The following is a 26,528-nucleotide window of genomic DNA, read 5'->3' as shown; positions in this document are numbered from 1 at the left end:
CATATAACTATGGAATAGATATGATTGGTTGTATATGTCTCCCTGATAAGTGCTAAAGATTTGCATGTATCTGTTTTAGGGTATGCTGATATTTCTGACCATGTTGGGCCAGCAAATAAAAATTTCCCAAATCAGTTTCTTGGATCCCCCTTTTGTTACACTTGGGAGAATTGTGTGTCAATATAGAAGTAAATCATTATTTTGTTTAGTTAAACCATATTGAAGACCTGAACTTATACTTTAATAGATACAGTACAGTCATAAAACGGTGTAGGCCTATGCGAGCATGTTGATTGCAATTAAAGAAATGTTGATAAGTGATGATAAGGGCGGATCCAGGGGGGGCCAAAAGGGGCCATGCCCCCCCCCCCCAAATAGTTCTATATCAGTGGTCATTTCATAAAACAGGGCCTTGGCCTTGGCCTTGAGGGTTAAGCCTTGGCCTTGGCCTCGAGGCTTGAGGGTCAAAGCCTTGGCCTTGAGGGTCAAAGCCTTGGCCTTGGCCTTGAGGGTCAAAGCCTTGGCTCCAACACTGGTACATACCGGTAGTTGTGTTTCAAATGTTACCATTCGAGCCAAGGTTTCATTAATTAGCTATGCAAAATACTGTCAATTTGCCATACGCTTAATTTATTTTACATAAATAATGACTTCCTGATTCCGACTTGGGAAAGACCAGAAGCAAAATACAATGTGTACATGTATGTAATAAGACTGCTTACTTAAATTACTGAGCTGCTCATTTGATACATGTATACTACTGGATATGGTGATCAGTCTTTTTAAATTTTTTTTACTAACCTCAAACTGTTACAATTACGAATACATACATGTAAATGTATGACTACCGGTATGTACATGTACTACCACCTTCTCCAACTGCTGCTTACAACTTTCTTTCATAAGAAATCAAAGTACCACAAAAACCTCTTTTAAACTGTATTAAAGATAAGTACATGTACATGTAGAATACTCTTATTTGGTGATTCTTCAAATCTTTTTAAGGTGAGCCGATACATTGCCTAAATGATGTTTGATGGAGACAACAAGCTCTATTAATTCCTTGTACATAGTCAAAGAGCCAACATCACCTTTTAAAAAAAAATTAGGGGGTCTGTCTGTCTTCAAATAACCTTTTTTAATATTTTTTTCCATTCTGAAGAGAAGTACCGGTATTCATGATGATTCGCAAGATAAAATATATGCGTCAGGGTGATGTAAATCAATATCAGGCTTAACCCTTCACCGTTGTATAAACACCGTTTACTCAGTGTGTTACCTCCCGAGTGAAAGTTGCAAAAAAGTCACTCGGGTGGGACTTGCACCCACGACCTCCTGCTTTCTAGGGCAGACGTCTTACTACTCGACCACGGAGCTAACGGGCTCAGTTGGCTGGTTCGAATCTGATGTACATAGCAGTGGGTACTTTCACTCGGGAGGTAAAACATTGAGTTACAGTGTTTATACGCCGGGAAGGGCAAAGCCTAATATTGATATTAATGACAACTTCAGATTTAAACCATTGCTTTTTTGTACCCGTGTTCAAGTTCCAACAAGCAGACACAATGAAAATGTGTACACTTGTACAGGAGGCGGTACAATTATCTTTATGTTGTATGTCAATCCTTCCCCAATGCGCCATACTGATGGGTTGCGTAAGCCATGGAGGAATAAGTTCTTATTTTTCCATGCTCAAACCTACCTCCAGTTCATTCTTTACAAAGTCATCCCCACAGTATCTGCATTTTTGCCGACGGAAGGCACACTCCTTTTCCAAGTGTTGGACGAGCTGGTTTCTCTGCACTCGCTGGAGGCAACCTTTGCTGCGATGCATGCAGTTGATCAGCTCATAGTTGCACTCCTGTTGCAGATGTTCATCCATTTTCTTCAGCGGCACCTGTTCTTTGCATCCCCGACTTTTGTTAGCACAATACATTTTGCATTGCTCCATTTTTTTTCTCGCAAAACTGTCCTTGGCGATGTCATCTTTACTGAACTCGTCCCCGCAACTGGGGCATTTCAGACTGTCACCTTGTTCCCTACATTCAGGAAGAACAAATGAGAGCAAAATTATGGTGAAGTTTTCCAAACTGCAAAATTAGCGGTGACCTTTCAAACAAAATCCAGCAAAGTTGGAGATTGATGAGTGCATGTAGCAAGCCACTAGACAGCAGTTTGATTCAAACAGTTTGCAGAGTCTTTGGGTTTCCAGCATAGGACGAGTACATGTAGTCCCATTCCCTCAGTCCAACGACCTCGCGGAAAGCTCTGTCTAGAGCCCCAAACACTACCTGACTACTCGAGAAGACAAAATGTGAAGGTTCAGACCTGTACCGAAACCTGCTGAACATCCGCTACTTTCAAACCAACCCTCGGCTTGGCTCACCTCCCCAACGGCTAATGTCACAGCGGCTTAGAACAAAAATCTCAACCTCATCATCCCTTCTGAAACCAACATCTAGATACGCCCTGGCGTAGCATAGTTAAGTAAGAATGCCAGCAGAAGAAGTCTTCATACGACAAATCTCCCCAGCCTCTTCAACCACTGAAACCAGGGCAAGTGCTCCATCTCCAATCATTACAAGGACACGATCAGCTTGGAATCGTCCAACAGCATTTGGCAACCGCCGGCACCTACCCGATTTCTACCTACCTCTGCAAGATCCAGCCTCTCAACCCGCCAGCGTCCAAGCACCTACATCACAGCCAGTCATGACCTGTTCTGGTTACATTTCCAAGCCGAACCCCAAATACTCTAGACAGTTTTGTGTGTTCGGTAAATTGCCTTGCCCACTCTTGATTTGTGCTGTTGATCCCAATGTTGACGATCTGGAACTATCCCCGACTACCGGACTTCTTGAAAATAGTTTGACTTACAAACCTGTGTTGTACTCGTCAAAGATATGGGCAGAATACTTGTAATTCCTTTGTACAAGCATTGGGTACTGGACAGTCTATCTCACTACCCAGGCCATTACAGTTTTTGCATCTTTTTAACATATAATTGCATGAACTATTTTGGTTAGGATAGTTGATTGTTTACCTTGTCACATTTGCTTAACCAGTTATATCCAACCCTGTACTTAAATGACAGAGATATTTTGACATTTATTTTGGCCTGAATATATAACTTGATAAATGATCTTTACTTTTCGGTGAAACACTCAAACTTTCAGTAAGCAGACTCCAGTTTACAATTCACCCAATGAAACTAATGTCCACTTCATTAAAGCTGTTTGCCTTTATTCACAACAAGCTGATTTACCCGATCATAGATCGGGTAGGGCGTATTTGTGTTGGGGTTGAAAGTGTGGGGAGTTAAATGTAAATGGGGGATTTAGTTGAGAAGACATGTAGCTATAGAAAAGCAATTTACGGTGACGCGATCTGAGGCAATTTCTGACCACGTACGATAGTAAAACAAAAGATCATCTTTTAAACATCATTTTCGAGTTTGGAGTCATTGAATCAGCTGTTCTGAGCAAAAGAATATTATAGTAGGCTACAATGTTTATTCGGGGAAGAAAAAGTGGGGGTAGGGAACCAAACGATATTGCCCGCTTTAAAATGTTGGGGTGGGGGTCCCCCGTCCCCCACCGATTGACGCCGCGCCCATGATAATTATGTACCATGGCATGTATAACTGTCTGTAAATTTTCCCGTTGGTCTGTTAAATTGCATTTTGTGAGGCAGTCGCGTTTGTTAATGTGGGAAAACTGAGTTGAAAGACTAACCGTATAGTACTCAGGCGAAGGCTGATTGTACTGTTTTGACAATAAATCATAATGGAATGAAACGTGAAGGTGGCATTTGCAATAAAAATGTTGAGTGTGTTACCATAAAATTACATAGTCTGAATCATGGAGGAAGGTCATTATGAAGGTACAGTATTGGACTCTTCAACAAACGTAAACTTGAACTTCTTACAATTTGCGAGACCTGCGAGGAAAAAGTCGATTTAACTATTTTATTCAAGTTGGCATGGTTCAACCATAATATAAGCAAGGCCAAACAGCCAACAACCGTCAATATTATTTTTTATGCACTCTTCGTTATTCCAACCCAACATAGTTCAAAGATCACAATATTGAAGCAATGCATCAATCCCTCGTTGATTTACCCGATCATAGATCGGGTAGGGCGTAGAGTTGGGGATGAAAATGTGGGGAGATGAATGTAATTGGGGGATTTAGTTGAGAAGACATGCAGTTATAGAAAAGCAATTTCTGTGGTGCGATCTGAGGCAATTTCTGACCACTAAAACAATTTTTTTTTTTAGCAAAAGATCATCTTTTAAACATCATTTTCGAGTTTGGTGTCATTGAATCAGCTATTCTGAGTAATAGAATCATTATACATGTAGTAGCTACAATTTTTATTCGGGGAAGAAAAGTGGGGGGGAGGGGACCAAAAAAGTCTCCACCGCTTTAAAATGGGGGGGGGGGGGGTGGAGGGATTCCCCGTCCCCCACCGATTGACGCCCATGATAATTATGTACCATGGCAACAGTCTGTAAATGTTCCCGTTGGTCTGTTAAATTGGCATTTTGTGAGGCAGTGGCATTTGTGAGAAAACGTACTTGAAAGGCTTGCCGTAGTACACAGGCGAAGGCTGATTAGGTCATAATTAAGTTTCAGTATATTGGACTCTTCAACAAACGTAAACTTGAACGTCTTACAATTTGCGAGACTGTCTGCGAGGAACTTGTCGAGTCAACTGTTATTCAACTTGGGTCAACCATCTATATAAGAGCAAATTTTACTCGGCCTCCGAGAAATGTTTGCTCCTGAAACGATCTGAGACCGCGGTCTTTCGCGACGCCAAAATCGCTCCACGTCCGTGGAAAAATGTGGAGGGTGTCTTCCGCCGGATCGGACACATTTTCGTTGATTTTTTATGTGACTGCGTTTAAGATCGCGATGTTTGAAGCAATGCATCGATCCTTCGTTGATCCCAGACAGGCCCCCGAAATTATAACGCAACACTGTGGCGGGCAGCGAACTCGCAACGCTCAGCCTTGGTGGAAGCATGGAGCTGTATTAACACACGATGGAAGCAACAGAGCACTATACACGTCACTCACATGCTTGTGCTTCAAATCATGCAAATAGCGAGCACCGTAGACCCAACCTCGTTTCCAGGGTGTGGAGCAGGCTGCAGTACGCGTTGCCATCGACAGTTTTGCATAGCCCGGAAATACTACGCAGTGTAGACTTTCGATTGGTCAGACCGCGCAAGGCATACTTAATGTGTAGTCCTTCTGAGTATTCGTTGCACTCGGCGCAGGGGCGGCAAGCGAAGCACATGAAAGAATAGGGGCACTTGGTGGCCACGCACCATGGAGAAAAAATATTTTACCAAGGTCACCCCATACCACAATTTGGTGAACGCTTTTGCAGAACGGCTGAGTAGAACACGTAAACGGAACCCCTACGTCGAAGCCGCTGACCTCGCACAGTCTAGACACGCAGAAAAGCCAGGACAGGGGGCAGCCAGGCAGTCAACGTGAAAGCACACACGACGGCAAATTCCTGCGCATAATGCAGTCACGAAAAATAGACGAAAAGGATCGCCGGTCCGTACGGGAAAATCAGGACGACCCGAAGTGTCCAACCCGCCGGAAGACACCCTCCGCATTTTTCCACGGACGTGGAGCGATTTTGGGGCCGCGGGAGCCCGCGGATCCTTTCAGGAGCAAACATCGTCTCGGGAAGTAAACTTCTCTCATATATATAGATGTTAGAGGGTGCAGCAGTACGTGATTAATCGATACATCGTAATGCCTAATGTATGTGTCCCAGCATGCATCACTCATATTCACAACATGGCTGCACCCATGTCTGTGTGTGGACCCGTGTCCAGTCCTCAATATTCTGAGTCAACAACATTAAATGTACATGTATTGTGTACATGTACAATTGCATGCACAGCACTGTACATGGCCTTGGCTTATGTTTTTCTTTATTTTCTTTAATCACTGGATTTCCATCAATGACCTCGTATCCAGTGGCGTAGCCAGGAATTTTTCAGGGGGGGGGGCTGGAACATTTCATGGGGGGGCGTCAAGCAGGGGCATCAATCGCTTCTCAAAAGTGGGGGGGGGGGGGACATACCTCGATCATTGCTGATGCAAGCGCGAAGCGCGAAGCCGTTACGGCATGGGGTTCAGGGCCCGCTTAAGGGCCCCGAAAAAAAATGGATTCTAGATGTTCTGTGGTGTGATTTAAAGCAATTTCTTACTACTTTCCTCCATGTTTTAACTAATATTTTCTTGGCAAAAGATAATTATTTGAACATCGTTTCGAGGTTGGAAACATTGAATCAGCTATCGGTATTCTGAGCTATTGGCGTGGGGTTCGGGGCCCGCTTAAGGGCCCCGAAAAAAAAAATGGATTTTCGATGCTCTGTGGTGTGATCTGAGGCAATTTCTTACCACTTTAACCAATAATTATCTTAACACAAAAGATAATAATTTAAACATAATTTTCGAGGTTTTTTCAGCTAAAGGCATATTGTGAACATTGTTTTCGAGGTTGGAGTCATTGAATCAGCTACCAGAATTCTGAGCTATAGGCGCGGGGTTCGGGGCCCGCTTAAGGGCCCCGAAAAATTTTGGATTCTAAATGCTCTGTGGTGCTATCTGAGGCAATTTCTGACCACTTTCACCAATATTTTCTAAGCAAAAGATACATTGTAGTACATAATAGGGCCCATGGCGTCATGTAGATCAATGATAATTTTTTTAGAAACTCAAAATCTCAGTGGGGGTCGACTGGGGGGGGGGGGGGGGCGACAAGGTTTCTGGGGGGGGCGGTCCCCCCCCCCCCCCCCCCCCCCCCCCCGTGGCTTTGCCACTGCTCGTATCCCAATAAAGATGACATTATGTTATTCAGTACTTGGTCTAGGAGGCTCATATTTTACAGGGATAGACAGCTGGATAGTGTGGTTACAAATACATGAAAAGCAAATTATCCATCATGTCTTTAAGCCAAGAGAACTTGATTACATGGATATGCTCAGCCTCGTTTTCATCACTCATCTCAACTCATTTTTACAAATGTTACTTACTTGATATATCTCTGTAGGCATCCATAGCATGACCTGCAGCCACAACTCGTCTGCATGGCCCATCGCAGGCCCTTCTTACAATGGACGCAGATGAACTGCTGGTCCAAATCTTCTATAAAACACTCCAGGGGTATCCCCTTGGTCTCCAGCAGAGACTGCGGGGGTGTGGCGGCCGCTGATGGGCTGATGAAGCTGGGATGACCCGAGGGAGGCAGGTCACTCTGCAACGGGTTGATGGAGGATAGACCGGAGGCCATTTGGATGAGATCTGGATGACACTACCAGTGATTAACTGATTAATCAAAAGTAGTTCCGACGACAGTGTTTGACTCTCCTTGTTCATGCGTGCCAATTGAGCCGCCTTTACCAAACATTTAATTTCTAGAGAGGGAAAAAAAGGGTTTTACAAGTAAAGCAATGACGTAAAACCACATTGGTCAAGTAACATTGTTTAGATGTTTAAGCAAACATTGACCCACGCAGGCACACACATTTTTTTCATTACACAATACATGTAGCTCACATTATACCCACAACTAAAATGCACAGTTACAAGTAGCAATAAAAGAAATTCTAAATAACAACTAAAAGATTTTCTTAATATGGTGCAAAGGAATCTTATAACCATTTCTCAAAATTATGTAAGTAACATCATACAATGAGCTGTTATTTATTTCTTTAATTTAAAAAAAAAATAAGAAAAAATTGGGGGTTTATCATCCTTATTCACAGCAGAAGCTGAATTGTAAAGGATGCATCGACAATGTGGTTGCGCCGAAGGCATGTATAAAGGTGCTTTAGGGTAGAATGCAAAAATTAACCCTAACTCCAAAGCCCTTTTGACTAGGAACCATCCTCAATCCAGCAAAATCCTCCAATTACTACCGGTACTAAGTAAAAACTTAGCCTTAATAAACAGTGCCATAGATAAACTCCACAGACTCCAAATTCAACAGACACTTTTTTGCAATTCAGACTCAATCATCCTAAATCCTCAAAAACCACCTGGAGGATTTTGTGGGACCGAGAATGGAGGTCAGGCGATAACTCAAGGTTTACCTCGAGGTTTTGCAAGGTGCAATTCGCGCCGGAGGCCATGTATACATGCAAATGTTTTTCGGTATTCAGAACAGATAACCACGCAATGAGCGAGGCCGGAAATATCTGTCAGTGACCCGCTCGCAGCGAGCGAGGCTGGAAATACGAGTGTGATGCCCGAAGGTGGTGGCTTCAACCCGCCTGGCATGAAGTTGAGTGAAAAGTAATCCCGCGCTTCCGTTCTTGTCAAAATAATCCCAGCATGAACTGGTTAACAGGGTTTTGTGGGGTATCTCACAAAGTTGCTGACTCGAGTCATGTGACTTGGACTCGAGTCGGACTAGAGTCGCTATTTTTGTGACTTGTGACTTGACTTGTAAATACCAGCTTTGATTTGTGACTTGACTTGGACTTGCAAACAATGACTTGTGACTTGACTTGGGATTGCAAAAAATGACTTGTTACCAACCCAAGTCAGACGCTACTCGAGCGACCCAATACACTTTAATTAAGCTATTATACTTTTAATTAGCCTTTTCATTCCAGAAAATAGACCACTGAATCCAGTAAAATGAATAGTTCCCACTAGTTTCAAAAGTTTTCAATAAGACTGTCACAACAAACTACAGTTTTCAATGACCAATTGTCTCTTGCTTAATGTATTGGTTGAACAAACTTTGAAAGGAACCTTTCATGAAAAGAAAGCAGGCCTTTGTCAATTGCATGTAAAATACCGGATAGCCTTACCCATTGGTAGGCGTTTAGTATACATGAAAATTGAACAATAAATTGTTAGTATACTACATGTAATCGAGTGAGGAAGTCTTTTTTTCACGGTCATCTCAACATTTATTTCTACAATGTAAAGTAAATTTATTAAAGTATACAAAGGGCTAATATCCGAAAGATATGTGATAAACTACAAGATTAGTAATTGCAACACATTAAAGGAGGCATGTTCAAAATAACTCGTATAGTTCACGCCAGGTTAATTCTTTTACTTATTACAGCTGGACAAAATAATGTGCAACTTGACGTGTTCTGGGACAAAGATACTTGTGACTTGACTTGTTTTTAGACCAAATGACTTGTGACTTGACTTGTGACTGGACCTAATGACTTGTGACTTGACTTGTGACTGGACCTAATGACTTGTGACTTGACTTGGACTTGCAAACAATGACTTGTGACTTGACTTGGACTTGCAAAAAATGACTTGCTGCCACCTGACTGACCGACTGGTCTAAAGCACCAAACTTGGCAGATAGTTATAGCCCTAGAGAAGACAATTAGAAGGGGTGACACCTAAAATTCTTTTGGGAAGGGTGCCTAATTTGCATAAATCATTAATCCCCGCCGTCTTGTGAACAATGATAACATTGTAATATTAAGCCCAGAAAACAAAAACAGGGAAAAACGAGGTGTCCGTAAATTGGGCTAAAAAGTAGGGGAGGGGATGCCTAACGTGGGGACTTAAACAGGTTCAAAGAAATTCCCAAAATTATTAGTAAGAAAACATTTGGAAGTAGACATCATTATTGTAAAAAAAACAATAACTCTTATTTTGGGGGATTCATCCTTGAACTTGATCAAGTCTCCCATGTAACCCTTAGCCTAAAAATCAAGATGATATAATGTTCACTTTTTCCAATTTATTTTTTCAGGCTAACTTTGCCAGTAAGTAGCTTTGTGAATTTGAAGCTCATCAATACCGAGGTTTGGCAAGACTACTGAATGATATCTGATGAAAAAGGAAATGCGCGCAACTTAAGGGTATAATGATAGCCATTTTGGATCTTTATTACGTCCTTATAATCTTCAAGTCTCCAATATGCTTTAGAAAATGTTATTTAAGTAAGGACATGAAAGTACAATCCCCATACTTTACAAAAAAATTAAAAAATAAACATCTACCCAAATACGGGAATAAATATATCACATGGCAGGGATTAAAGCTTTATGGAAAATAAGCACCCTTCCCAAAACAATTTCAGGTGTCACCCCTTCTAAATATGTTCTTTAGGGCTATAAGAATCTACCGGTATCTGCCAAGTTTGGTGCTTTGGACCAGTCATGCCAGTCGGTCAAGATTCCGACTGTATGCCACCTGACTATGGAGGATTCAGGACTGTTGGGGTTTTGCATTCTTCCTATTGGTATCCGCAATACATACAACATGTCTTACCACGGAGTACAGCCAGACCAAAAGTGTTGAGGATATAACGAGGAATACCAGAGGAGCCGGAGAGGAGAAAGATCCTCATGGCACAGGAATAGAATTAACGAACAACTCTACTCAAACAAGTCATGATGTATGACCCGAGTCAGAAATGGAACCCAGGTACATGTAACAGCAGTGAGAGGCGCGTGGTTTATGCACTGCACCACCCATGCCACGTAAGGTAGTCAAAACATGCAGAGATTTAGAGGTATTGTAATGGTTATGGTTAGGTGAAAGGTCTTTTGTACATGACACAGATACAGTGCCTTCTACATGCCAATGTTACACATTTATACCAATTACTACTGCCAATGGTGTATACATATGTACATAAAATGGAATTGCAAATAATGGTTGGTAAGGTTAAATAGTTAATTACTGGTGCATATCCATTTGCATGTTAAACCTCCCACTCAGCATGTCACACCAGATGTTGCACACCAGATGTTGCACTCCAGATTATGTTGCACACCAGAGTTTGACTAAGTTTGTTGTTTTTGCCAAGGCAGGGTTCTCTTTGACCTCGGGATAATTATCTCCCAAAATTTCCATTTTAAATTTTCTTGAAAATGTTAGATTTCATTCTAAAATAAAAACTATTTTGCTCATTTTTGTTAATACATGTATATATATCTTTCAATTTTTTCTTAAGCTTCCTGTAATATGCCTGAGTTAAACTGGGTTGACATATTTTAAAACTGATACGGAATGTAAAGGGAGATCAAAGGAGGTCACCTGGGGACTCCTTCAGTGATTGACACAAAATGAATCTTTTCCTTCGCTCTTCATCCAAGCTTTAAAAGCCAAGACTGTGTACATGCTTGAATTTGTCAGAGTAGGAAGAAACAGAGGCTGTGCTTGAAGTTGCTGTCCATATACAATGTTAACAGCAGTTTAGTCGATCCAACAGCAGTTTAGTCCATGGGGTTTCAGGGAGGAATCTTGGGTGCCAAGGGTATAGGTGATCCATAGGCAAAGCAAATTGGAGCTTGGGACTCACTGACGACTGGGGTTTCAGGGAGGAATCTTGGGTGCCAAGGGTATAGGTGACCCATAGGCAAAGCAAATTGGAGCTGGGACTCACTGACGACTGGGGTTTCAGGGAGGAATCTTGGGTGCCAAGGGTATAGGTGACCCATAGGCAAAACAAATTGGAGCTGGGGACTCACTGACGACTGGGGTTTCAGGAAGGAATCTTGGGTGCCAAGGGTATAGGTGACCCATAGGCAAAACAAATTGGAGCTGGGGACTCACTGACGACTGGGGTTTCAGGAAGGAATCTTGGGTGCCAAGGGTATAGGTGACCCATAGGCAAAACAAATTGGAGCTGGGACTCACTGACGACTGGGGTTTCAGGAAGGAATCTTGGGTGCCAAGGGTATAGGTGACCCATAGGCAAAACAAATTGGAGCTGGGACTCACTGACGACTGGGGTTTCAGGGAGGAATCTTGGGTGCCAAGGGTATAGGTGACCCATAGGGAAAACAAATTGGAGCTGGGACTCACTGACGACTGGGGTTTCAGGGAGGAATCTTGGGTGCCAAGGGTATAGGTGACCCATAGGCAAAACGAATTGGAGCTTGGGACTCACTGAGGACTGGGGTTTCAGGGAGGAAGGGTGCCAAAGGTAAACATATACCAGTAGGTCAACCTCCAGGAAAAAAATATCTCATTCCTAATCCATGGCGAGCTAGCTTTAATACTTTGTAGCTTTTTAGAGATACTGCAGGAACAGTTTGAGGTTCTTAACGTCATGTTGCAAAACGATGAACCTGCCGTCCCCCTATCAGATCCAGTGCTGTTTACCCTTACTCATCCATAATGTCCGCTGAACTGGAAAACTTTTAGAATGTTTCTCTGCACATTTTTTTTGTAAAGCTCATGACTGCAACTTTAAACGTGTCAATTTTCTTGGTCTTTTCTCTTGACAGAAAAGGTAGTTTATTGCCTTCTATCAAATTGCACGGAGATGTTTCTTTTCAGAATCTGGCATACATGTACCTGAAATAAACCATACAATTTAAGATACAGTTTCATATAATTCAGTTGACCTGCAAATAAACCAGAGACTGGTATATTATACAACACATAAATACTTGTACAATTTCCTCAAAACTAGCCCATTATGGACTCCATTTTTTACTGTGAGAGAGTCCATGAAACAACTTTCTAATTTCTATGCAATGGAGGACACAATTAGTAAATGTAGGAGAAAGGACATCTAGGCTAACCTCAAACCACCCCCATTTGGAACACAACAGAAAGACATGCAAAGCATTGTGGTTCTGTCAAACATTCTGTTAATCCAGCTCATTTTATCCCAAATCTTAATCTTAATATATGCAAGATGATAGATTTCTGTCTTTTCAACTCACCTCATTTCTCTGCTCTGTTCAGAAACACCAGTCACGCCATCTCAGAGTTGTCATGACAATGACTCAAGTCACAATTTTTGATAACTTACGGTACCGGGAACTCAACTCGAGTCCCTGTGGGTGCATGACTCAACTCGACTTCAGTCACTATACAAGCAAATGACTAAACTCGACTCGAGTCCCTCATCAGAAAACTCAACTAGAGCAAAGGCTAATAAAACTGGGGTCCTAAAAATAAGGCAAAACTTTCCAAAAAATATTTGCAATGACTTACGGTGCACTATTTGCCTTCACATCACTTTGCAAATATACATGTACAGTATGCACACAGCAGCCGCTTGTCAAGTATACATTGTACATGACAATGTGTCATATATTCCCACCTTGTGGTTCTGGAATGCACAAAATATTATCCAAGAAGTCGTAACTGGACTATAAGGCCAAAAAAAATAATAAGTTGGTCTCTGGTCAGCGCGCGCGTCGATTTTAATCATGCGCGTTGATCTTTTTTTTCCCAAAATGTTCCGCGGTAGCTCCAACAGCGCCCTCTATTTCCGCACCTCCTCAATTTTTTTTTACTATAGCACCAAGGAATGGGAAATTGCACCAAGGCAAATGATCGAAAGCACCAAGGCAAATTATGGAGGACACCAATGTACATGAGGACACCAAAAAAGCAAAATAGTACCCACCTTGTCTGAACAATCCAAGCTTGAAGAAAAAAAAAAAAAAAAAAAAAACCGCGTGGCCGCGTCAATTCCGAAACTTTGGTCTGACCAGAGACCGAATATTTTTTTTTTTGGCCTAACCGATAGCACCAAAAATAATAGTGACTGGAAAGCCAATTTCAGAAACTACTTTTAGATGAAAAAAAATTACTGAAATTGCTCATCAATCCCTTCAAAAAGTATCACCATTTAAACGCAACGACCCGTTTTGTCTAAAAACGGCAATTTATTGTGTATTTTGACTTTTTCGAACAACAAAGAAAATGACACAGGATACATGTTTCAACAACTGTTAACAACTTTGGTACACATTAACAACCCTGCTTACGCAAACAATATGATTTATAAAATCCACTTCTTTTTAAGACAGGCCTTCAAAAAAGACTTTGTACTTTGTTGAAAATGTTCAACTGTCAAACTGAGGTTTGATCGCTTTTGAAGAAAATTGTGACCACGATTCTCGAAATGATTTTTTTGTGAAAAAAGAGGTTTTAGGGTCATTGTGTTTAAATGGTTATATTCTTTGAACGGATTGAGAAATTTCAGTAATCTTTTTCATCTAAAAGGAGCTTATGACATTGGCTTTCCAGTCATTATTATTTTTCACGCTACATATGTTTTTAAATATGAAATATATTTTTGTGGGGTTTGAGGTCCGTTTTTTTTTACTCACCCTGTATGTTCACGGCCTCTTCTGACTGTTGGCCTACAGAAGTACACAAGACAGGGGTGAACATGTTAAAATCATACAGGTATTTGAAGGCTTGAGATATGGCCAAGATTGTCTATACATTTGGAGGGACTAATGTAAGAAAAGTATGATCTTCTGATCAGTCATGTCAGTTAACAAAACCCTCTAATCATCTTGGTTTTGACTGTATAATCATACACTATGTAACTAAACAATGTAGTAATGTAAAAATGTAGTTGAAAGTTTTCAATCTGATTTTAACTTTACCGAAACTAATACTAAAGTCTGCTGTAAATTCAAGAAACCATCTTCAACAATAACATTTCCTTTGAATGAGCTATGGCTGGTTTTAAGACCATTCTTAACCTGTAGATGAATGAGTGTGGCTGTGAGCAGGTCAAAGTGTGAAACAAAAAAGGTGGGATATGCCACAGTTTGTTAATAAAGTGAAATGAGTTTACTAGGGCCTATTGATAGAAATTTACAAGTGTTGGCCTCGACTTGATAAAATCTTTACATTTGCCATTTCTAGAAAAAATGTTTCACCTGCCTAATGCAACTTTTTTTTTTTTTTGCTCATTCCTTTAGGACCAAATTACTCCTTGGGGAAGGATGATTCCAGCTGTTCGGGTACCAACTTGTGACATGCACATATTTGGCACTTAATGCACAAATCATCACTTTTCATCATTTATTTTGCAAAACTCTCATGTGAATTTACATATTTGGGAAGTTTCTTGAAAATAGAGGTACTTAAGTTCTTTTCAAGGGTCAAAGTTAATGCTAACCCTCAAAATGTCTTGTTTTATCGAGAAATTATGAGTTTCACGTGTAAATGGGACACCAAAATGCTTTTTGTCACATTAGAACCACATTAAAATCTATTTATACCATTTATGTGTGCACTTTAGATGACTTGGCTAATTTCAGGCTGAGAATGCAATTATAAGTCTGTCAATATTTTTATCACCCAATTATGGTGCTAAAACAAAGTTTCGCGAGTAAATACATGTACATGTAGTTTAGGGTGGGACACCAACATTTTTGTGCCTTAAATGTCAAATTCTGGATATATGAAACACGTTTTTCAGAATGTTTTGTGCTGACATATAAAAAATGTCCATGAAAATAATATTTTTAGCTATAAATGTCAACATATTAAGTTGAGCAAATACTGTTTATCGTAATTGTAAAGTTTCACAATGTAAATATGGGTGGGACACCAAAGTTTTTTTCCAAATTAAAAATTCCCATATTTTTATTGCTTGCTTGAATTAAATTGTAAAACATTTCAATGATTTCAAACCAAGTACAGGCTTACATTATACATGAAAATAACAAGGCTGTAGTAGTTGGTATGGCTAGAACAACCACACAATTTCGCGTGTAAAACGGGACACCAAAAGTTTACATGTGAAACCCATTTTTGCGAAACCTTTTATAATAAGAAAATATCAAATTGTTCATAAAATGTGAGTTTTATTTTCAAAAACAATGGGTTAACCATCATTCAGTTCACAAATAATCTTTTTCTTTTGGGGAGGGGGGTACCTTGGTTAAGTTTTATCATGGTCCATTTTATGCCACAAAGTTCAACGTAAAAAGTTGTAATTTTTGCATGTTTTTGATAAAAATTACGCATATTCATGATACCAATATTGAAGGTTTTGTTGAGTATAAATTGATGTTGGTAACACAAGAAAAACAAAAGATAATAAGAAAATATCAAATTGTTCATAAAATGTGAGTTTTATTTTCAAAAACAATGGGTTAACCATCATTCGTGTCATTCAGTTCACAAATAACCAAGGTACCCCCTCCCCAAAAGAAAAAGGTTAAGTTTTATCATGGTCCATTTTATGCCACAAATTTCTGCGTAAAAAGTTGTAATTTTAGCCTGTTTTTGATAAAAAAAATGACGCATATTCATCATACCAATTTTGAAGGTTTTGTTGAGTATAAATTGATGTTGGTAACAGTTGAAAGTAGCAAGTTACAATTGGTACCCTAATAAATGGAATCACCCGGATTGCTATCTGCAGTGTCACCAACTTTTGATTAAGTGTTCATTTATTGAGTTTATGGTTGAAATTTATCAAGTTTTTTTTATGCGTATCTGTGATCAAAGTTCACGGATCTAAAGAAGAATTTTATAGAAATAAAATCTTAAATATTTGGTGGGCATGTTTTTTTTTATATATTTTTTTATTCATTCGCTTGCATGTATTTCTGTCAGAGGTCATGCAGATTGTTAAAAAATCTATTAAATAGGCCTATTACAGATAAAAATAGAGTTAAGCATTCAAAATAAGCAAAGTAATTATTAATTTAATAAAGCAATGAAAGAACATAACCAAAATAAAACACTGCACTTCATGGACTGTCATGATAACAAAATTAACAAAGATTACAAAACAAACAACAAAAAGACTACGGTACAAAATGTAGCTGATGTTACAAGACAACACTTGACACAAAACAAATAAAAGATATAAATATTACCAAAATGAGGTTGTGCAGTACAACAAAAATAAATAAAACATTAAATTTAAAAGAAATAACAGGAATGAGTAAAGTAGAGTAAAGTATACACCAAAAAAATAAAAGTAACTTAGACTGCCAAATGAAAAATTATGAAATGAGTTAAAATGTGCAACAAGTGCAAGTGGGAAGAGCACTGAGTTTGTCATGAATGCGTTAAAGGTATATTCCATCATTTGTAATTTGTGCATTTTGTTCGTTTGAAGCATCAAAAGTGCTCAAAATCTAAAGTAGGGTTCTGAACAAGTAACCTGATGAACTTTCAGCTCAGATTCAGCTATTTCAAGAAAAACAGCATTCTAGGATCTTGATTTAAATCAAAAGTTGCTGAATCATGTTTTGAATTGGGCCTGAATTCAGCAGCCGAGACACGTTCTTACCGAGCCAAATGCAGCTACGCGTTGTTGCACACTGATCCGACGAATTATAGATGGCGCCCGTACGTGTGCGTCGTGTCAACGCTTGCACGCATTTCGCAGAATAAAAAAACGAACTACTAATGGAAATTTCCAACAGTGCGTCTTAAGAAGCACCGTTGGAAAAGCCTTCTTTCGTTGATTTCTTCAAAATGACAGCTTGCCAGAAAGAATAATTTCACAGGGAGTTTAGTCCCCTTGCTATCTTTCAACCAAGTATGTTTTTCAACAATAATTACGTCAGTCACTTTTTGGATAGCTGCAAATGATGGACTATACATGTAGCTTTAAAGTTGGGTGGATGGGATTTGGCATGGGTCCAAGTTGGTCTGGCATGTCTGAATCCATCTTTGTTTGGGTTTTAGTAAATCTGGGTTCGAGTTGGTCTGGGTCAAAGTTGGTCAGGGTCCAAGTTGGTCAGGGTCCAAGTTGGTCAGGGTCCAAGTTGGTCTGGGTCCGAGTTGGTCTAGGTCCGAGTTGGTCTGGGTCCGAGTTGGTCTAGGTCCAAGTTGGTCTGGGTCCGAGTTGGTCTAGGTCCGAGTTGGTCTGGGTCCGAGTTGGTCTGGGTCCGAGTTGGTCTGGGTCCAAGTTGGTCTGGGTCCAAGTTGGTCTGGGTCCAACTTGGTCTGGGTCCAACTTGGTCTTGTCAGATGAATGAATAATATTGCCCAGATCTATTCAATGAAATTTAAAAAAAATTATGTTGAACTTGACAACTTGACATTGAAGACTAGACATTTATGTTTATGGACAAACACAGGGCGGTTTCAGTAACTTTTTGTGACATGTGACATGTAAAGTTTCAAGTATAAGTTCCATCCAGGAAGGATGTGTAGTTCCGTTTATAATAAATGGTGGCATATAATATGTGATTACATTCGCATAGAGCTTTGAATTATGACATCACATGTCACGTGATGATGTCATGATGACATCACATCAATTTTTACATATAATTTGTTTTGTAAATAACAACTTAGGCAAAGCATATATCGTTGAAAGCAAGTTCACATGTTCCATCCAAACATGGATGCGCCCAGCAGGCATTATGTTGTACAAGAAGTTAGCGCTCTAGTAATTTAATATAGCTCTATGGACGGTCCTAGTAACTGTAGTTCCACAGTTGGGCTGGCCCAACTATACACTGTAGTTACATGTAGGAGTCATCAAGGGGGCCCATCAATAGTTGGGCCACTCCAATCTTTTTAATTTGCTGTGTCCCAACTATAGTTTACATTGATGTACAACTATAAAACATTCCCTGCAGCCCTGATACACGTCTGACTTTACATGGGACCATTGAAATTAGCTATTGATGGGGCCAATCTATAGTTGAGCCACTCCAATCTTTTTATTTCTCAGTCCCAACAAAGGTTACATTGATGTACAACTATAAAAAATTCCCTAAAAACAGCTCTGATAGGCCCTACATGTCTGACTTTACTTGGGACCATTGACATTAGCTATGGGTGGGGCCCATCTATAGCTGGGCCATGCCAATCTTTGAATTTTGCATAAAAAATGTTGCTGGACTCCCTACAGCTCTGATACATGTCTGACTTTACTTGGGACCATTGACATTAGCTATTGATGGCGCCAATCAATAGCTGGGCCACGCCAATCTTTGAATTTTGCATAAAAAACGTTGCTGGACTCGGTATAAAACCCAGCTAGCTGGACAACTCATCCAACCTGGCAGTACCACGTGGCCGGCCAGCCCTGCGGCATGCGCAGACACGACAAATACATGGTGCCAGCGCCGCGGAACATTAACACCCTCCATCAAGCATCCGGCGCAACTCCAGTCCTAACTATAGTTGGGCCAACCCAACTGCCGCACTATGGTAGGAACGTTTCTAAACACAAACAACATTTAGTTCCATTCATATCGAGGTGAAGAATACTGCATTGTGATGTAGTGGTGTCCCACGTTACCGTGATCCACAACCATTATTTTTTGTTGTTGTTGTTGGAAATAATAATTTAGCAGTCTTTAAAAGTATATAAGTATGGATATTATTAAATGAAGCTCTTTGATGATAAACTCAAGTTTGGTGTGAATTTGAAGCATTTTTAAGTATTAATTATGAACAAAACAAGGTTTGAATGACAGGACGTGGCTTCCGGTTACAACTTCTCCATAGTCATTACATGTGAACATGTATATTTTGCGTACAAATTTACCAACTTTCCAAAATCATGTGACTTAAATTTGAATGAATTGTTAAACCACAATGTATAGGCTGTCAAAAAAATGCATACTCAAAACTTGTACAAGCAATTTGAAAATTTGACCCCAATGTAACACTTTGTCAGTCTCAACTTCATGGAATGACCCACATCCAAAATCATTACATCGTTTCATTTCAGTCATGTCAGTCTACATAAACAGTAATTTCTTACAGGAAGTGGGAATGGGGCGAAGTGAGGATAGGGCGAAGTGGCGTGGGGCAGTGTGGTAATGTGGCAAAGTGGGGATGGGACAACCTCGTCGCCTGGGTGTCCAGCATGCAGTACGCGCCCACCACTACATGCCTACCAACGAGGTTGGAAATAAAGTAAGCACTAGGGACGAGGTTGGGGATGGGGCGAAGAGGAAATGGGGCGAAGTGGTTAGGGGCGAAGTGGTTAGGGGCGAAGTGGAAACGGGGCGAAGTGACCGACACCCCCCATCTGAGTGAGACTCTTTGTCACATTTTTGTAATTGACTAGGCCTAGTGTCTGTATCTGTATCTGTATGGCTACATTGCAGAAACCTATTCAGGCATTATCGCAACAGAGTACTGAGGTACTCAACTTAAGGCACTGGGAGTTATGTCTATTACTAGATGAATGAAGTACATGAGAGATGAGACCCATTATGTGGCACCAGGGTTTACAAGGTGCTGCGGACACTGCCAGAAACACCGGGGCGAACCCCTTCTCTTAGCGACAAGTGTTACTGGGTTCTTTAACGTGCATTACACAACACACGGGACCTACAGCTTCACGTCCCATCCGAAGGACGAAGCAATAGTGGTAAACATGGTAAAGTGCCTTGCTTTATAAATTATTATATTTGTCATATTTAAAACCATAGGGGCCTAGTTTTTAAAAAAATGTAGGAACCAGGGATAAGTTACATAAAACAACAATTCTAAGTAACAACAACGGTCTCAGTCCAACTTGAATTATCTTAAAACGTGCAAATTAAGCAAATTTGTACTTACATTCGACTTTTTTGGAATTTGGGGCTCTCCCCTCACGTGGTACTAGGCTGATAGTGATAGTACTAATTACCGTCAAGCAACGTCACCCAATCGCAATTACACTTTTTAGAGTCAACTCATTTAAGACACCTTTTTTAAACTGCGGTTAAGAGATAAAACATTATTAATGGAAACGGAATTTTCTTTTCTTCACGTGAAAACGATCTCTCTCAGTCTCACTCAAGCTTCACTTCTTCGCACGAACAGGCCGGAAAGCGCCGCCATGTTGCCTTAAGACGGGACGACTATACCATTTTGAAGTATGGGTAATAATGAAATTATGATGCCACTGGCAACAGAGGGCGCCTTGTCCTCGTTACTTGTGTTTGTTATACGACAACTCAACCTCGTCTCCAGGGTGTCGCGCAGAATTGGAAACGCGGTTGGAAATAAAGTAAGCACTGGGGACGAGGTTGACGACAACCGCTTTTAGTTTTACGTTGTAAATATTCTGCGAGCAAAACGGGCTGCGTTAGACATGTACGAATCAAAATGGCAGCATCAAGCCCCTGTTTCGAGGTGTCTTGTTGGCAATACACAACCATCACTGATTAGTTCGTTCAAGAGTATGAAAGAAATTAATTGGTCATTCTTCAGTTAAATCGCTTGTACTTTGACACCTGATGACGCCATCGTGTTGTCAGAGTAATATACACCACTCGGGATGATATGGGTGATGACCGGGGTGATATGTGTTGAAGCCCATAAACTGTTTACGGGAAAAAGTATTGTTCAAAAAAGAAAGACAGAACGATTTATCAGAGCAATTCTAAACAGTTGTTGGGTAATTGTGCCCGACCGTGCACTCAATTAATCTGTAACATTTCCACCTTTTCCCATACTGATACATCATCAGTTGATTTTTGATAAGTTATCGGTTGATACAGTATCCGTTTGGTGGTGATACATTATCGGATAATTTTTTTTTGGTAATTACATTATCCGTCGACACGGGTCGTGATACATTATCGGATACAAATTTTACTACACTTATCAGTCAATTTTTGCTACATGATTATCGGTTATAGTGATACAATATCAGTCAATTTGTGATACATTATCAGTTGGTGATACGTTATCCGTTGTTACTACATTATCAGTTGTACTTGTGGCTTGTTCAACTTTCCTACAGTTCTTGGTAGAATAAAAGCTGCATGTTAACATCGGTTCTTGCGATGAGTTAATTGAACTGAGTGTTTCTCTTCTCGATCCTTTGCCTGTACACTCTTTGGTTGCAGTCATTATTGAACGTGCCGGACGCGGTGCTTAATTTTTGTAACTTTTTTTTTGTAGAATCAATCTTTTCAAACATGACTGTCAATGTCGTGAGTACGATGAGATTTCGACGTGACGTTATTACGCAAGAATTAATGTTGTGTACCTCTGTCGTCCAAATCAATGACAAGACAGTCATAACGTAAATTCACAAGTCATTCAGTTAATTTCAAGTTCACATTATTAAAGTGGCACACTATTTTTTCTACATTTCTTTGCCCAGAATACAGGTTTTTTGTAGACTTGGCCCAAGTCTAGTAGTTGAGCTCGGTCTGTAATGATCATAGAGCTATATATATATATAGCTGATATATATATATATATATATATATCCAATGAAATCGTCTTCTATCACAATTCACAGTGCTCGATACATCTCTGTAGAGCTATAAACATGCAATAAATTCAGAATATTCTCTTTCTGAACAGACTGTTTCGTACCATAAGGCACTCATCATTCTGCTGATGAGTGCCTTATGGTACGAAACAGTCTGTTCAGAAAGAGAATATTCTGAATTTATTGCATATATATATATATATATACATCCAATGAAATCGTCTTCTATCACAATTCACAGTGCTCGATACATCTCTGTAGAGCTATAAACATGCAATAAATTAGAAAGAGAATATTCTGAATTTATTGCATATATATATATACATATATATATATCCAATGAAATCGTCTTCTATCACAATTCACAGTGCTCGATACATCTCTGTAGAGCTATAAACATGCATACATATATATATATGTATATATATATATATATATATATATATTCTGAATTTATTGCATACATATATATATATATATATATATATATATATATATATATATATATATATATATATATATATATATATATATATATATATATATATATAGACCAATATCATGTTGCGTCAGTAACGCGCGCCTCATGCCTCGAATCCGGACCATGTTTAAAACGAACATGTACAAATTTACATGTAGATGTTATTTTCAAGTGATGCAGCAACCAACACTTGGTCAATCTGCCAGTTCAATTCAATTCAATTCAATTTATTCATGCATGCCAGCATGAAATTCTACTTCTCGGTAGTACAGGCTTATTTGTTCCACGTTGTACACAGTCTATGGAAATTAATTTTCGCTGTGATTGGAATTTCCAGTGCCCATTCGGGGCGGCCGGCGTTCATTGCGATCGCGTGCACATTGTAAAAATTAACATGTTTCAAAATGCTTATAACTAGTGAGTTCTGTGAGTTGCCACTAAAATGTTAAGACGATTGGCGTTACAGGCTCTGCTAGTGCACATAGTCTACGTAGTTTTTTTTTTTAAATACCTCTAGGCAAAGTCCATGTATCGTATAATGCCATCACCCAAAAGCATAATGGTATCGTCTGCACTGCCAGCTGACGAGGCAATGGCTGCAGACTTGTAATTGTACGGAGTGGCCCGTTTTCTTGAGCTACAAAATGCATTTTCCAAACGTTAACCTGTTTTAAAATCAAAATCGCGTTCTGGCTCATAACTTTACGGTGTCAGTTTAAAGTGTGTTTCAATGGCGTTGAAGTGTGGTGTGTTGACAGTAATTGTGTGAGTTGACGTTAGTTCACGGTAATTAGTATGACTCGGACATACAGTGATTTCATCATTGTCACCGCGGGGCGGGGTTTGCGGAGCGATCGCGAGCTATCTATACGTGTAAAAAAATAAACAACAACGTAAATAGTCCGGCGCGCGCTAGGCCTGTACACGTACATACGTGTACACAGTACACATGCACATGCACACTACTGCGGCGCTATCACGTCACATTCAGTTGAGTTCCAGCAACGTGAGGTCACTCCGGATTTACCGATTACTGCGATTGAAGCAAAGGAACTGAGGTAAAGTCATATTTTTTAAGTTTAAAAAAAGGATAACTTGTGAGTTGGAACATAACATGCATTTTATTGGTACAGTTTGCAGCATCAAATTACGTTGATACCATGGAGCTATGTTGATACCCACCCCACTACTAGCATGACTACGGAGCTATCGCTCTATGCTGAAAACCTACTTATAGCATGGAGCTTTAACTATAAAAAGTATAAGTAGGATACTTCCATGCTGCAGTGAAACATTTTTCCTCAATGATTTCGAAATGTTTGAAATCCCCATTAAATAAAAAAAAAATTGAATTTTGAATCAGCCTTGTAATTCGCACCGTGGCACGCCGCGGCCACGCGACGGGCCCACCACAGCATGCACAGTAGTACACCGGGCGCGCGCGATAGACAGCCCGCCGATAGACCGGCAAATTTCCGCTCCACACACGTGTGACCACCGAGTGTTTACTGCGTGCTCCGCAGACGAATCGTCAACGGCTTTAATTTAAGCTATTTATTAAAGTACAAAAATGTACATCAAAATGCAACCATTTGCCATCCACTGTTGAACAGTTTGTCCCTAATTTAGTAATTAGGCCTAACATGCCTAACTAGGGTGGTCGGCACTTTTGGGGTTTTTGGGTCCAAATATTACAAACTTGGTATCATTGGAAAGAGCTTCTAATAAGAAATCAAATGGTACCAATTATAAGTTTATATCTTAAAGTATGGTGAAGTTATGGTCCATTAAAGGGGCATGTCCAACCCTAATTATTCTGTCGGCATGGTGCGGGGTGTAAAATTTAAAAAAAAAATCCAAAATCACCTCAAAATATTTGAGAAAGGTTTGGAAAACATTTTCAAGTTCATTTAGATGAGATCATATTATCCTAAATTTGTATTCTCAGGTCCTCTTTATGGTAGTCCTTTAATAGCTGATATGTGTAAATTTCCTCCGAGCTGTCATATTTGAGGTTGATTTGAACCAGGATGGGAATCCAGGGACCTAAAATAGAAATGCATGGAAACCTTGCATTAACATTCACCCAACTGTGTGTTGAGAGTATGATACGGCAAAAAAAAAAAGGGTTTTTAACTTAGCAAAAGTATATCTTTAAAGTATGGAAGTATTTGATGACAGACAACATTTCTCCAATATGTAGGTTCCAGTGGGAATTAACTTTATAGGCCCTATTTATTTTGTCCCCTTTTTTTAGGCCTTATGCAGAGATGTATATTCAAAAATAATTTTAAAAAACCATTGAATCTTGTTCTTCATTATACATTGTACTCAGAACAGTCTGGTTAGACTCTGGTCTGGACTAAACATATTCAGGAACTAGAAGCCTAAGGCAAAAAAGCAAAGACAAAATAAGCTGATTTTAACATGTTTAATGCAAATTTAGTTCAAGTTTGGAAAATATTCAGAAACAGTTGAAATATTACTATATTAATTTTTTAGCAATAGCAGAATTGTATATTTGTATAATGTAAATTTCCCCAATAAAGCAATCCACCAAAAATATTATTGCTTCATGCATGCATAAAGCATAGAGGAAGAAATAGGCAGCCATTGTGACACCGCCGCGCGCCATATTTTAATCAGCTTGCTGAAGGCACCCCGACAACAAAACCCCCCAGCGTCAAAAAGCGTCATGGGAAACATAACAAAAAAACTAGTCACACAAACTCCTGAAATTCCACCCTTTCAGAAACTACCCCTTTTTTAGTCTTTCATGAACTCCTCATGTGAGATTTTTAACGATTTTTTGGCCCAAAAATCATGACAATCTGTACCTTTATTTCGTCGGAAAAAAATCTCCAAAATCGGAAGGCAAACAAAATCTAGCGTACTTTTTCTTGGTATGAGTCGAAAGAGATTTTTTTTGGCTTTACTATGATATCATTTCTATTTTTGTCCGACGAAATCTCGGCAAATCTCGCCACAAAACGTGAGTGAATGTCACGAGCTAAAAACAAGATGGCCGCTCCCAGGGCGACTGCGATCACAACTTCCCAGAAATAAACATCGTTTTCAACAGCAGATTTCACGATTTCGAATATGGCGATCATCCAAAACAAATATATCATTGGAAAGATCCATCATTTCTCTCTGTAATCATCTCATCAGAGAAACTGTTCCAGTTTCAAAAAAAGGTTAAACTGCGCCAGTTTGAAACACACTTTCGCACGCAAATAGATACAAATGAAGATCGACCCCTTTGCGCCGACCTCCCTAGCCTAACTCCGTACTATAATATCCTGAATGGTATTCAATTTGAACTTGGGATCTCCCTGATTTACTGAGACTTTCAAGATACTGGGGCAAACATAGAAGAAAACATGTTTAGCGTCCTGCCTTTTTGAAAAAAAGGAGGCCCTTTTTCCCCCTCCAAAATGGGCACCCAGCAACCATGCCAACCAGGCTATTTTTCAAGATGGCCGCCAGCTTTTTTTTAAAAATGGACTTGGACTGAGTCCGAGTAACTTCGACCCAACTTATCGCCTTTTTAACATTCGGACATGGTACGGTACTATCGCCAGACCATGTCCGAATGTTAAAAAGGCGATAACTTGGACTCGGGAAATTTACCAGCTTTATATGGGCTAGATGCAACAGACAAAGTCAGAGGCCAAAATGATGTCACTGTTAAAAATGTTTCATTTTTTTTCGTTTAAAAAAAGAAAGAAAAGGAAGCCTCCAACATGTCCAAACAGCTGCAGGAAGCGGGCGGGGACGCTAAACATTTTATTTGGCCTTAAGGTTCCTCTCAGCTGTCACTTCTGCAATAAAATTATTTGTAGGGCTGTATGGTTTACATACAGTGTTGGCAATTTGTTTTAAATTTAAAAAAAAAATCTGATTTATTTGTTTTAAATCACATTTTTTTTACATTTAAAAATGTTGCAACCTGACGCCACTTTTTCTTCATATACATGTATGATCTCAATGAAGGTCATTCATTGCGATAATGATGATAAGACATGAATCTGGGACTGAGAAACATTTCCAATTTTGTTTAGAAATACTTAGAAAATGTTCTTGACTCTCCATAGACTTTGTACACA

General features: G+C 39.7%; 1 protein-coding gene across 1 annotated transcript in view; it reads right to left on the bottom strand.

Annotated features, from left to right (window-relative positions):
• The window catches only part of LOC119740384 (TNF receptor-associated factor 3-like), a 35,954-nt gene extending 15,373 nt beyond the window's left edge, over positions 1–20,581 (bottom strand). Inside the window, exons 1-4 of the mRNA XM_038215659.1 lie at positions 20,288–20,581; positions 14,104–14,136; positions 7,069–7,449; positions 1,703–2,039 (exon numbers count right to left, since the gene is read on the bottom strand). Of these exons, the coding sequence (XP_038071587.1) occupies positions 1,703–2,039; positions 7,069–7,325 (594 nt within the window). The 5' untranslated portion in view covers positions 7,326–7,449; positions 14,104–14,136; positions 20,288–20,581. The remainder of the gene's footprint in view (positions 1–1,702; positions 2,040–7,068; positions 7,450–14,103; positions 14,137–20,287) is intronic.
• Between the last annotated feature and the right edge of the window lie 5,947 nt (positions 20,582–26,528).

Source organism: Patiria miniata, unplaced genomic scaffold (assembly GCF_015706575.1).
Source record: "Patiria miniata isolate m_02_andy unplaced genomic scaffold, ASM1570657v1 HiC_scaffold_5, whole genome shotgun sequence".
Classification (NCBI taxonomy): domain Eukaryota; kingdom Metazoa; phylum Echinodermata; class Asteroidea; order Valvatida; family Asterinidae; genus Patiria; species Patiria miniata.
This window is presented reverse-complemented; position numbering and strand designations above follow the sequence as displayed.